This window comes from Chenopodium album, chromosome 2, assembly GCF_948465745.1.
Source record: "Chenopodium album chromosome 2, dcCheAlbu1.1, whole genome shotgun sequence".
Taxonomy (NCBI): domain Eukaryota; kingdom Viridiplantae; phylum Streptophyta; class Magnoliopsida; order Caryophyllales; family Amaranthaceae; genus Chenopodium; species Chenopodium album.
In genome coordinates, this window is record NC_137835.1 from 79,840,438 (window position 1) to 79,854,149 (window position 13,712).

The window sequence follows — 13,712 nt, forward strand, 5'->3', positions numbered from 1 at the left end:
TTTCCTCTGTCACATACTCTTTTATTGTTAATAGGAGTATTTGTGGCAAAGTTGTTCCTTCTCGAGGTCTTAGACAGGGAGATCCGCTCTCTCCCTACCTCTTTATTATCATTGTGGATGCCTTCTCTGCCTTAATTAAAAAGGCATCTGATCATAGACTTGTTCATGGAGCGGGTGCTAGCAGGAATGGTCCGAGAATTTCTCATCTTTTCTTTGCAGATGACAGTCTTCTCTTTGCAAGAGCCAACCGAGTGGAATGCTCACAAATAGTTGATATACTCAACGTATATGAAGCAGCTTTCGGGCAGAAAATTAACTATGATAAATCAGAGGTGTCTTTTAGCAAAGGTGTGTGTGAGTCGAAGAAGGATGAGTTGATTCAATTGCTAGGAATGAGACTAGTGAACGAGCATGAGAAATATTTAGGCATCCCAACCATTTTGGGAAGGTCGAAGAAAATGGTTTTTCCTGCTGTGAAGGATAGAATATGGAAAAAACTGAACGGGTGGAAGGAAAAATTAATGTCAAGGGCTGCTAAGGAGGTCTTAGTTAAATCAGTCATACAGGCTATTCCTACCTACCTCATGGGAGTCTACAAAATTCCCAAGTGTGTTATTGAGGAGATAAGATCTATGGTTGCAAAATTCTGGTGGGGACATACAGATCTTAACCGCAAGGTGCATTGGCTTAGCTGGGACCGTTTGTGCCAACCAAAATGTACTGGTGGACTCGGGTTCAAAGACATGTCGGTTTTTAATGATGCTTTACTTGGTAAACAAGCTTGGCGCCTCATTTTAGCCCCGGATTCCTTGCTTGGCCGAGTTATGAAGGGGAAATATTACCCACATTGTGACTTCTTGGAGGCCTCGTTGGGTTTAAATGAAAGCTATTCATGGAGTAGCATTTGGGGTGCAAAGGCACTTGTGAAAGAAGGGCTCATTTGGAGGGTGGGCAACGGTTGTGACATTAATATTTATTCGGACCCTTGGGTAGCTGATGATCAGGGAAAGTTTATTCTCTCCCCGAGGACTGATGGCCTCACCTTTGTTAAAGACCTCATTGACAGTGAGCAAAATGAGTGGAATCATGACATTATTGCTGCCAATTTTAATGCTCGAGATGCTGCCTGTATTTTGCAAATTCCAGTTAGCATTCGTGACCCCAAGGACCAAATTACATGGGCCTTTTCTCACGATGGAATTTATTCTGTTAAAACGGCTTATCTTCTGGGTAAGTCGTGTAATCTTGAGCTTTTTCATGAGGCATGGGTGCTTATTTGGGAGTTGGATACTATACCGAAAGTCAAGCAATTCCTCTGGAGAGCTTGTACAAAATCACTCCCTACCCGCGATTTGTTACACTATAGGCACATGGCTGAAATTGACAAATGCCCCTGGTGCTGTACAGATTGTGAGACTATGGCGCATGCTTTCTTCTTTTGCAATGCAGTGCGTGATTTATGGAGGGAATTAGACTGCGAGAGTTTGGTCCCTATTGATCCGAATGAAGATTTCAAGGATATGCTTGTGCGTTGGCACAATATCGACTCCAAAAGGTGCTTAACTGGTGTAGCATTGCTATGGTATATTTGGAGCAGACGCAACGACAAGGTCTTCAATGCAAAGGAAGTGCCTCACTTGGTTATCAAAGATAGGGTGCAGCGACTCACTGATGATTGCATAAAATATTGCTCCAAAATTTATGGTGTGGCAAGAGCAAAGAAAGGGAGAAGTCCGAAGGTATGGTGTCCCCCCCCCCCCCCACCTGATTTCATCAAGATAAACTGCGATGCTTCGTTGCATGATGAGGGGTGGGTTGGTGTTGGAGCTGTGGATAGAAATGACAGGGGAGAGGTCTTATTTGCGGGGACTAGACGTACCCGGGGTTGCTGGCCCCCCGAGATCGCTGAAGGCAAGGGCATCCTCTTTGGCTTGAAGCTTGCTCGAAGGTATGGGGTGAAACATGTGATTGTCGAGTCTGATAGTCAAGTAATTATCAACCGCCTCTCGAGAGCAGTGACTTACTTCTTCGACCTTGATTCAGTGCTAGATGATATAATGTATGTTAGCAAATGCCTTGAGTTTGTGTCTTGGTCTCATGTTCGCAGGGATGGGAATTCTGTTGCCCACTTCCTAGCTAGGATAGTACCGTTTGGTTTTGAGCAAATTTGGGAAAATCATTGTCCCCATGAAGTTGCTCCGTATGTATTGATGGACAATTTGTCCAAATCTAAATTAATGGTACTCCTAACTTTCCTTCAAAAAAAAAAAAAAAAAAAAAAAAAAAAAAAAAAAAAAAAAAAATCATATATGTAAAAAGAGAGATGGTGGGAAACTTGAAATGATGGTAAGGAGATCATTCAAGTTACGTACATATTCAAACGTCAAATGCACCATTCATTCTTCTAGATTTCCTATGTTAAGAGTCAAGGTCATATTAGTAGGTGTAAACTCCCTAAATCACAGGCAATGTAGTGTGGCATTACTTCCGATAATCTTCTCCGTCTTTGATGGTTGCTGAATAGTTTATACACATTCTCTTCCAAGTAACGCCAATTTTGTCATCAAGGTTACTTAATGTTCAGAATTGTACAACACTATTGTGTAGATTAACTGATTAACATGTATTCTACACTATATTTACCCAGGAAACCCAATTAGATATAATCACACAAAATAAGGCGTATAAATTATGATCAATCCTTTAATCAATGAGCCGGTCTCATATAGTTAGCCATTTTACTAATCACTAAGAATAGTTGCACAATATATACACAGGACAGAATAAACTGTCTAAGCTATACTCAACATTACATTGCTTAGAGCAAAAATACTCGGCTACAACAACCCAAACTAGAATGCTTTCCCATAAGCTATGATACCATGAAACAATAAAACACAGCACCATAGCATCAAACTTCGACATAGATTAAGCAGTAGTAGTATCAAATAACGAACAAACACGAGAAGTAGTATACTGACTAGATAATGGCCTAGGTCACCAAGGGAAAAAGAATCTTCTCTATAAACACATTCCAATATTTGTGTATCGCAAAAGTAGCTTCTGTGGTAACATTACCAATGACTTCCTCTAACGCCGAAAACCAAAAGAAGAGGAAGTATTATAGTTTAATCAACTTGATTATATCAGTTTTTTTACGCGGTGTCAACAGTTACACATGTACCATTTGCTAGAGTTGCTTACTGGAGTAGCCAGTCCGTATTCCTGTTAAACAATAATACTAACATAAGTTGGGGAGACAATTTAGCAGAAGACCAAATTAGCAACTAGAGAAGATAACAGAAGACAGAGACAGAGAGTAGATAGTTAAATACTGCATATGAGAATAATTCTTTGTAAATAATATTCCTAGTACTTTTATTTAATGAGCTTATCACATGGAAATGAAGAAACAGCCTAGCCGGCATATTATTAGCCATTTGCCAACTTCATCAACCAGGCAATACAGATTTTATACATTAATTTAACCATCTCCAACTAATGTAAGATCATTTCTTGCTTGTTCTGTACATGTAAGAAAATAGCAACATCTAAGATCCTTCGTACTAATTTAGGCTATGCCCGGTTGGGTTGCATGCATGTGCTAATATCGGAATCACAATAATGTATGCTTGCTAGGGACTAAGATCTTAGTATCTTACATACTTTTTAATTCAATAGCTTTATTAAGGATTATAGGAGATGTTAGAATAAGAAACAGAGAACATAGCAAATTACCTTTAAACTACCAAATGGAATACTGATGACCATTCACTATGTCAAGCAACATTACGTACACTCCTTAATACTCGGCTAGTTGACACCTCTGTAGCTCCCCTTGAATCACCATGAATGTCAGCCAAAGGATTCATGATAACTCCCCCGGGACCCCGGAGACTAAACCTCCGATTCTCTAGTCCGAATGTATCGCCAGGCCTCTTATTAGCCATAGTACGCATGGCAGAAATCGAAGGTGTGGTGCCACCAAAAGAAAACCGTGAGGTTGAGCCACGACCATCAGGTCTCCTCCAAAACTTAGAGCTCAAAAAATCCGGACCAGGCAGCAAGCAACATGAGCTGCTCCTTGGGGCTTCGGCAGAGGACATCCTTGCAGTTGACATGGCCAAGTCATAGGATATATCATCCAAGGCCATTTCTAGGCCATGCACACGAGTCTCAAGAGTACGCATACCATCCTGTGAGCTTCCAATAAATTTCTGGTTTGGGTTAAAAAAAAAAAAACAAATCAATGTTAGCAACAAGAATAATGGTCTGATTGAATAAGGAAAAGGAGAGTTAGATAAGACCACAGGCTAATAAAACAAATTACAGGAAAGTAGAATAGAATTAATCTATAAAGTTAAAGATTATTATTGTTGAATGTCGGTGAGACCAAAAACTAGTAGGTAAGCAATAATCCAAGAATCACCTGCAGTACATCCATCAAACTGGACTGCTGGCTTTCAATTTGAACAAGCTGCTTACGGATAAGAGAAAGATCCTCAAAATCTTTGTGGTGTTTACAAACATCTGTGGCGGTATTGCTGACAGTTACAGTAGCTTCAGAGTCATCCTCAGGATATGGCATCACTCGAGAACCAGAATTCTTGCTAAAAAGACCTCGCTTAGTTTCATGCTTTGATTGTCTGACATCTGATCTTCGTAGAGTGCCCTCATCATCTCCCACTGAATTTTCTCCATAAGCCGGAGTACCAGATGAACCATAATGATCAGTAGCATCAGTGTTCACATCAGAAGACTTCTTGCAATCAAGCTTCCTGAAAACTGGTGGGCTTGACCTCTTCCCTGTAACATCAGGAGCACCTCTGTTTCTAGCCGTGGTTTTCAAAGCACTATCAGATGGGGACGACTTCCTAAGTGGAAAACGTTTTCTGCTTGTTTGAGGAGTGTTATTAGAGTCAACTGCACTAGAAGTTTTAGATCGGCCAGGATATCGTCCATCACTAGCATTTTCTGTTATCCATATCAATCAAAACCCATCAGAACAATGAAGGTACAAACACGCTAAAGACTCAATCGAGCATCCAATAACAACAAAGTTAAAAATAACAAAATAACAAGAAATGAATATGAGCATGGTTTGCAATCCAGATGTAAACAAGAAGGATAATCAAATTGAGGTAAAAGACACATCTTAATATCAAAGCAATTGTACATCCGAAATCCATTCATATGAAATAGTATTCTAATGACAGATAAACCCTAAGACCAATTCCTTAATCCATGGTTACTTGGATCAATATCTTCACAAAACTTCAAACATAATCCTATAATGAAGGTGTGAGTTAACTCAATTCAAAGCAATAAACCTGGAATCAAATCCCGTCTACATAATTGTCCTTCGTGGCTCCCTATACACCGAATCGAATCGATTTCACTTAAGACATAATCTAGTAATCTACCCTCATCTGAATTAATGAATCACACATTCATCAAAATTTGCATTTCAAATTTTAATCAAAAACTACACTAAAAAACAATTTAAAGAGACAGAAAAACAGGAAATCTGACCTCTGGAAGATTCTTGAGAATTAGGAGGTGGTGATCCATCATCAAATACATCAGGAACTTCCTTCCAAACCTCTAACGCTTGATTCATCGATTCTCTAACCGCTTTCACCTGCAAAAAAACAAACTCCATTAAAAAATTAATCAAAACATTCATCAAAATCAAATCAAATTAATTCAACATTTTTTCTATTATTTGCATTTAAAAATTAATCAACCTTATCAAATTTTCTGGATTCAATGATCTTCAAGCAAGAAACCTTCATCTCCGACAAATTTTCTCTCTCCACCATTGCAATCTCCTTCAACGCATCAGCAGCCGCTTTCCTAGCAGCCCAATCCTCAGATTTCAAAAACTCAACAAAACAATTAACCAAATCTCTCAACAAATTACAATTCCCAATCTCACAAACCCTAATCGAACTCTTCATCAACAAAATCAACGACGATTTCGCCTTAAAACCGTCACATTTCACCAACTTCATCCACTTCGGCAATACCTTCATCAACTGCGAACTCTCCACCGCCGGAGACGCCTCAATTGCGGCGGAAAGGCACATGGCAGCCGCCGATTGGGCCCCGAACTCCTGCTCGGAGGAGAGAGAATCAGCAAGAGGTTTAAAAATGGAGGAGAGAGAATTGCTGACGTAACGAGCGAAGGAGGCGGTGGTTACGGCGGCGGAAGATCGGACGGCGGAGTCAGGGTCCCGGAGACGGCGAACGACGGCGGAGATGAGTTTAGGGAGGTGAGGAGATAACGCGACGCCATGAAAGGAGGAGAGAGAAGCTAACAGTTTGAGGGAGGAGACACGAACGGCGGAACGGTCGGCGGCTGACGTGGAGGAGAGAGAATTGATGAAGAGTGAGAATGTTTCAGTGGTGAGTGTCGGAATGATAGACTCTAACTCCGACACTGCTTGCGGGAGTGTGTCTCTGTCGGAGAGTTTTGTCATGCACGTGAGTACTCGGTGCCGGAGATCACGTGACATTGTCGCCGCCGATTGTTTTGGCGCCATTTTTGGTACTGAGGGTAAAATTGGAATTTAATTTTTAGAGTGGCGGTGGTTGAGGCGGCGGAGCGGTGGGGAATTCCGGTGGCATTGGTGGTGGAGGGAGGAGAGAGAAAGTGGGGTTTTTTTTATTGGGAATAAGGTGGAAAGTGGAGTTTTAGGGGGGTTTTTAAACTGTAAAGAGAGGAAATGGAGTTGTCAGTTGGAGTCATGTGGAAACAGTGAAACGATGTCGTTTTAAGGGGTTGTTTTGGGTTTTTGACTGTAATTGTTGGTTTTTATGGTAGTGGGTAGTTATTGATTATGTGAGTCTTTGGTGAGACAGTTATTGAATTTTTTGTGTTTGTTTGTTTTACAAGTTTTGATTATTGTTGCCTTTAGCTAAAGAAGAATGTTCAATGTAGATAATTACAAATTGCCGTTTTTTTAATTAAACGGTGGGAATATACGGGATAAATTAATTATCATATCATTTTTTCATTGCGTAGTATCTCTCGTGTTAGGAATTTTTTTTTGAGAAAAACGTGAGCCGAAAACATTGATTTTAAATGCATGTGTTAGGAATATTGATTTTAAACTAGTTAATATTGTAATTCGTGTTAGGAACTTAAGATTACATTACTACTATAATGAATTTCTTTTACCATTCTTTGTCTTGCCAACATTATCACCTCATGTATTCTGCTATTGATTATAAATCAAGTTTCACATATGATGTTAAACGATAACATTGACTTAATTAATTGATATTGTTTGATGATTTGGTCACTTTACTAGTATTAGGTTTAGTTTAGGTTATCTAAAATTCATGAGTAATTGATGTATTGCATCATTTTGTCTCAACCAAATGGTATGGATTACATTTCTTTTATTGAAATATCAACTTCTAACTACTTTAACTACTTACCTATTCTATAATTTGTAGAAACATCCGAACAAAGAATTTTGTATAAACAAAGTATCAGTATATTGTTAAGAAAAGAGCCTTCAATTTAAATCTTGAGGTTGAGGGTTCAATGTCCACTAGGGACATTTTGAAGATGTGGATCCCCGCCATTTCCCTTCTCTAATAGTGTTTAGTTTGCTATTTTAGGCCGTTTAGACTTGGATGAATTTTTTTTTTTTTTTTTTTTTTTTTTTTTTTGAGAAAGAAAAAGGTTTTTTTTTTTTTTAATAAAGGAAGTAGAAGTAAACATATAATTAAGTTTTATACCAAAAAAAAAAAGTATATACTTTAAAATTTTACTTGCAAAATTATACAAGTACTTAATTTATGATAGCTCCTTTCATTATAATCTTACAATATACGTTGCACTTGATGTAGAAGAAGTGTATTTCATGTTTTACCATATTGTTAGCTAGATTGATGTTTTTGACTTATTGTTAGGTAAATTGTTTATAAATTTGATGAATTGGAGAAGAAGAAGATGATAAGTTTAAAAGTTCTCCAAATTAATTGTTAACGGCCAAATCCAACTTATTTCTTAAATCACAAACAACTCCTCTTTAGTAAGATCATACACAACAACAAACTAACTCCAGCTATATCTCAATCACATCAATTCCAAACTAATTCTTGCGTTTTGCATGCACTCCAAAACTCAGTATATGTACTAATGTACATGTAGTTGAACCAACTATTTAAACCAATTTGGGCTAATTAGCTAATTGGTACATACATAAGTTATACAAGTATATAGTGAGTCTAGTTTACAAGCAATCCCAAAAAAAAAAAAAAAAATACCTCTTATTTTTTTTAGTTACAACTTTGGGGTATTATTTGAGAGATATAAAATATTCAAAAGTTGCAACTAAAAAAATAGGAGGTAGTATATTAAAAAAAATCAAATTTTAAATTTTAATGGCATTAAAAATTTGTTGGGGAGCCTGAAGAAATTAAAAGTATGAAATACTTGTACGTAGTAAACATGGTCACACATTTGTCAGAGAAAACTATACAAGTACTTAGCTAAGGTGTTAGGTGTACATATTCATTAATATTGAGTCTAACCTACACACAACCACAATAAAGTTCTTAGCTTGCCTTTAATTATACTTTGTATGTTTGTAGACTTGTAGTAGTACCTAAAAGTTGAATTGAGTTACATGCATGATGGAGATTGCAACTCTGGGAGCGATTACATACCATTATATGATGAAAATTAGTACCGTGCAAAACTTAAGTTAAGTTATACTGCGTATATTGATCATCTTTTTAATACGCCGTATAATTTTTCTTGCATACTGCACGAATACCTTTCAAGTAATTAATATATCGAGTGGATAAGTACATATAGGTGTTGCAATCTTCATGAATAACACATTCTATATTCTTTCGGCGCAAAAACTCAAACTCAATAATGGCATTGCACTAAATAAGTATACCTCTCAAAGTAGTTGGGGAGCCAAAAGTGGTAAAAAGTATGAAACATAGTCACAAGAATTTGCAGTGAAAAGAAAGACAATAAAAGTCATTCCAAGTGGAGCGTAAGGGGTACAACAATATTTACTACCAGTAATTTAAGTGATGAAAAGGGTACAAGATATTGTTATAATTAGGGTTTATGACAAGAAATGTGAGGGTATATATTCACCTACCTCTTATAAAAGTTAGTTCTAGGCAAAAAAAAAGAAAATTAAATATGGTTGTATGGAAGTAAAGGGTGGAAGAAATGAATGTACACGAGGCAGAAGAGTATGGGATATATGGTCCCTAAAAGATAGGGATATCTCCCAAATGAAGCAATGTTTTTGGACGTTTGATGTCCTTAATTAAGTTATGGTTCTTATGCTTCAAGCTCTAATAGGACACACCCCTCTTTTATTTGTCCATTTTCTTGTGTTTTGTATGTTGTATCTTATCAACAAGATACATACATTATTATATTATTATTATGTCATTTTACATATTAAAGTAACATGTTCGGTCGTGAAATGAAAAAATAGTAAAAATAATCATTAAAAAAAAAAAAAAAATCTGTTAGTTTATTGATGATGCATGTAGAATTGTAGACATAGTTGCATGCATGTGATTTACGTATTATTTTGTGATTGTTGTTAGTTGTGTAGTAACATTTTTTTGATTATTGGAAGATTAATTAAAATGTCATGGACCATGGACAATGAGAAGAGGTGAATGCTAACCATCCCCCTCCCCCAAGAGGCAAAAACGTAGCTATTACGTTAATATTTGAACCTCATAATAACCTTCAAATTTAACTACTATATGTAACTATGTAAGCATTTAAAGGGTGTTATTAGCTTTCCTAAAAAAGTGGGAATAAACGAGAGAATACTATTAAAATATGACCTAAAAAGAATTGCATATATCATGACATCGATCAAAGCATAATTTTATTTCCGTAAGTTCCTTATTCAACAAAAATACTTTCATAGAAATTACAATTAACACTTTTACATACTTATAACTTGGATGAAAGCTAATTATCACTTGATTAGCTAGCTAAAAGTGTGGAGAAGTAGTAGTAAAATGCAAGAAATATTAAGGACTAAAACTGTGCAATCAATGTTAGCTAAAAATTGAACACAAGGCAATGATGATCTTTTCTCAATTAAGCGTTATATTGTTGGGTTAGTTAGCAACATTTATTTCAATTGATTGACAGATTAAATTTCAAATAGACCACTCCCCTGCCCCATTTATAGTTTTAATTGTGTTGCTAATCTTGATTTTGATTCCTAATTATGCGTAAAAATTCAGCTCCAACATTCTCTTTCAATGCCTCAATTGGTGCGGTTACTTTTCCGGATTTTCCTCTTACACTTTTACCTTAATAACTTAATTACTAGGGTAACAGTAAAAAGCAATAGTAAAAGCACTTTTATTCATGAGAAAATCTATCTATCCTCATGTTTTGAATGATAATAAGCACAACCCAATATGGAAGATTAACAATTTTGAAACCGTTCACTTAGGATTGGTGTCAATAAATTGATTTTTCTTATTAGGTAAGAGTAATTCTAATGGTTGTAACTAGAGACTTGTTTGTAATTTTAAGTAATCTCTAGCAGCTAGTTTGATCATTGGAGTTAGAAAAATGCAATTAGCTTGGTCAAACAAATTATATTAGCTTTGTCGCTAATTTGCTTGGGAAAAAAAATGCCAAAAACAGATGCTATAATTATTACTCCCTCCGTTTTATAATGTTAGTCTCATATACTATTTTGGGCGTTTCAAAAAGATCTACCCATATTGAATATATTTCATTTTTAACTTAATTTTTATTGAATTAATTGGTTGTGAATTGATGACATGACTCTAAATAAGGAAATCTTTACCTTGAATTATGCAATTATAACTTAAATGGAGGGAGTAATAAAATTTAAATTTAAAAAACTAATCAAGAAATAACGACTTATTTAAGTCACAAGCTATTAGCTAACTATTGAGACATAAACTAACTACAAAAGAGATTAGCTTAAAATCTTATGTAGTATAATTAACAAGTTTATTTGCTAAATAGCTTACCTTTAGGGTTGCTCTAAAAACCACTATTTAGTATGGACGGATGCATGTTGAATGTTACGTTGATAGCAATAGGGCCATCAATAGTTCAATAATACACCAATTAAATGTAAAAAATTGAGATTTTACAGAACTTTTATATGAATTTTACGACTCGAGAGCTTGAATTAATTAGTAAATTACTCGCTTGATGTTAAGTCTAGATCTGCTAGTAAATTACTCGCTTGATGTTATTTCTAGATCTGCCACTATAATGAGGTGTGGTTTAGCGGTTTTACCTTTTAGAGTTTTAGCAATAATACTACTCTAAATAGCAATTTAGTTCTTTTTTTTTTTTTTTTTTTTTTTTTTTTTTTTTTGGTATTCAAAACCACTAGAATTACGAGTTAGATTAATATATACAATCATTTTCTATGTGCTCAATCACTCCTTCCTAATCGAACATACTATTTATGATAGATTCGATGACAAATTTCCATCTTTATCCTTCAACTAATGCTAATTCTAATACTAGCTTTAGTCAATTACAAGCTGTTAATTGTGCTTTCATGGTCTCATCATATTGGTAATTTGGTAGAGTGGCTAATTAGATGTTAAAATATTGACACAATTTTAAATTATTAAATAAAGTAGGCAAGAAAAACTAGTTACAACATCAAATTTTAATAAACACATGTTTTACAAATAATATTAATAAATGGGTTAATATCATAATTAGGTCCTAATTTGCTATCCAACAACCCTAACAGTTCTACCTTAATTAAATTTGTGAGTTTGTGAATCTATGGTACATGTATTTTTTGTTTTTTTCCGAATGATGAATATTTTACAACTCTTGTAAAGGGGCTATCTATATACAATGCATGGAAAAATATCTAGCTATTTAAGATCCATACAATCAATTTTTTTATTATTTATTTTTTGAAGGAAAGATCGATACAATCAATTAATAGCATTATACTTAAAAAAATCATCTATATTAATAGGTGATACAATCAATGGTGAAAAAAAAAAAGATTAATAAAGGTCGATTAGTGCAATCCAATTTCACATAACAACTATGTCTAAGATCCTTTATGCAAATCTATTAATGAACTTATGTATCAGTGTAACATCACTAAATTTTGGGGGTTTGAGTACTCAATAGTTGCTCCAATAATGACAATACCTCACAAATTAATAATACAAATCTTTTAAGTTATTTTTTTCGTACACTTTTGAGGTTTCAAGTTAAATTTAATCGAGTTATCTTCAATTGAATTCAAAACAACTTATTAAGGACATGTTCGACAATACCTTTTAATTTGGATTAGGTTTAAACATAGGGTTACAAAATACAAACTATATATCAAAATATATTGGCTATTGTTATGACAAGCGTTATAAAAATAAATATTTGGACAATAGCAAAAGTGTTTAAAAATATATCACGGTATTTAGTTAGATGATATGGTAGCGTTTTAAGTAGAGGATATAATAACAGTATAATTTTTATTAACCAATAACAATTACTATGATGTAAACACTAAACACAAAAGTTTATTTTAATATATATATCCCTAAAGTTCGTTAGCTAGGAAGGGCGTGAATAAAGTTAATTATTAGCTCTTAATATGGATAAGAAGCCTGCAAGTAAGGTCTTCTACTTTTATACTAAATTTTATGTGTCCCTAATTATACATGTCAACGCACCAAAAAGCTTAAGGAGAGAGATATGGTCACGCGTGAGTTACATATATATAATGGTACGTCTACCTTTAAATATTTGAGATTATATCTAGCTATATAATATAACTAAAGTAAGTTCATGCTTTGAGTTGAACTTCTTCAATTCCATTTGATTATATATTATGCTGTTTTCTTTGGTACATAAAAGTTAGAAGTCATAACACTTTTAATATGTCAAATTGTCAAGCCAAGAATGTCTTTTCTTAATTTTTTGTTTAATTAGACGACTTTAATTGATAATCACTCTGCTTAAACAATTATTAACAATCTAAATCTGTATAATGGTTGTTCGATCTCAAAAAAAATCTATATAATGGTATAACTTTAACAATACATATATAACATACATTTTGAATGACCTTTTAAAGTTTGACTTTGTTTAGTATGTGCCTATATGATGTACAGTGAGTAAATCTTAATAAAAAAGTTTAGAAATTATTTTCGTAAATTAAAGCATTATGGCCTTCTAATTAAAATTATATTGAACTAAAATGTTACACTTAATCGATATTTGCAGAAATTGATACTATATATTTATCAACAACTTTTTGGTGCAACTAACCACACCGTGTGGCAGGGGTTACCCAAGTTATTTTGTTAGAGGTTACCCGAGTTATTCAGTCAGGAGTTACTTGAGGAGTTCGGACAGGGGTTACTTGAGGGGTTCACTCGGTCAAGAATTACTTGATGGGATTACTCGGTCAGAGGTTACTCGAGGGGTTCGGTCATGGATTACTCAAGGGGTTACTCGGTTAGGGACCCTTTACCGAATAACTTGAGTAACCACGTCAATTCGAGTAACTCCTAATCAAGCAACTCGAGTAACCCCTGCGGCACGGTTTAGCAGGCCACATACAAAAATTGTGTATGTTTATTTAATTGTTATTTTGCTTGATAAAACTAAGTGAACTAATTGTTTAAACTAATTTTATATGATCAACCAACGTTATATACTTATA

At 34.8% G+C, this 13,712-nt stretch overlaps 1 protein-coding gene across 1 annotated transcript; it reads right to left on the bottom strand.

Moving 5' to 3' along the window:
• Positions 1–2,666: 2,666 nt before the first annotated feature.
• Positions 2,667–6,687, bottom strand: LOC145602426 (TORTIFOLIA1-like protein 3). Its single transcript, XM_081658620.1, has 5 exons — positions 5,748–6,687; positions 5,533–5,641; positions 4,430–4,974; positions 3,739–4,217; positions 2,667–3,225 (listed from the first exon to the last, which is right to left on the bottom strand). Exons 1-4 carry the CDS (start codon positions 6,543–6,545, stop codon positions 3,780–3,782), a joined length of 1,890 nt encoding a protein of 629 aa, XP_081514746.1. The 5' UTR covers positions 6,546–6,687; the 3' UTR covers positions 2,667–3,225; positions 3,739–3,779.
• Between the last annotated feature and the right edge of the window lie 7,025 nt (positions 6,688–13,712).

Bases quoted from the DNA above. Each gene is read 5' to 3' on its own strand.
- LOC145602426 (XM_081658620.1), bottom strand. From the start codon at position 6,545: ATGGCGCCAAAACAATCGGCGGCGACAATGTCACGTGATCTCCGGCAC. The intron at 4,975-5,532 runs GTCAGATTTCCT...TATGGATAACAG, and splicing joins TTCTCAAGAATCTTCCAGAG to AAAATGCTAGTGATGGACGA. The intron at 4,218-4,429 runs GTGATTCTTGGA...AACCCAAACCAG, and splicing joins GTTTGATGGATGTACTGCAG to AAATTTATTGGAAGCTCACA.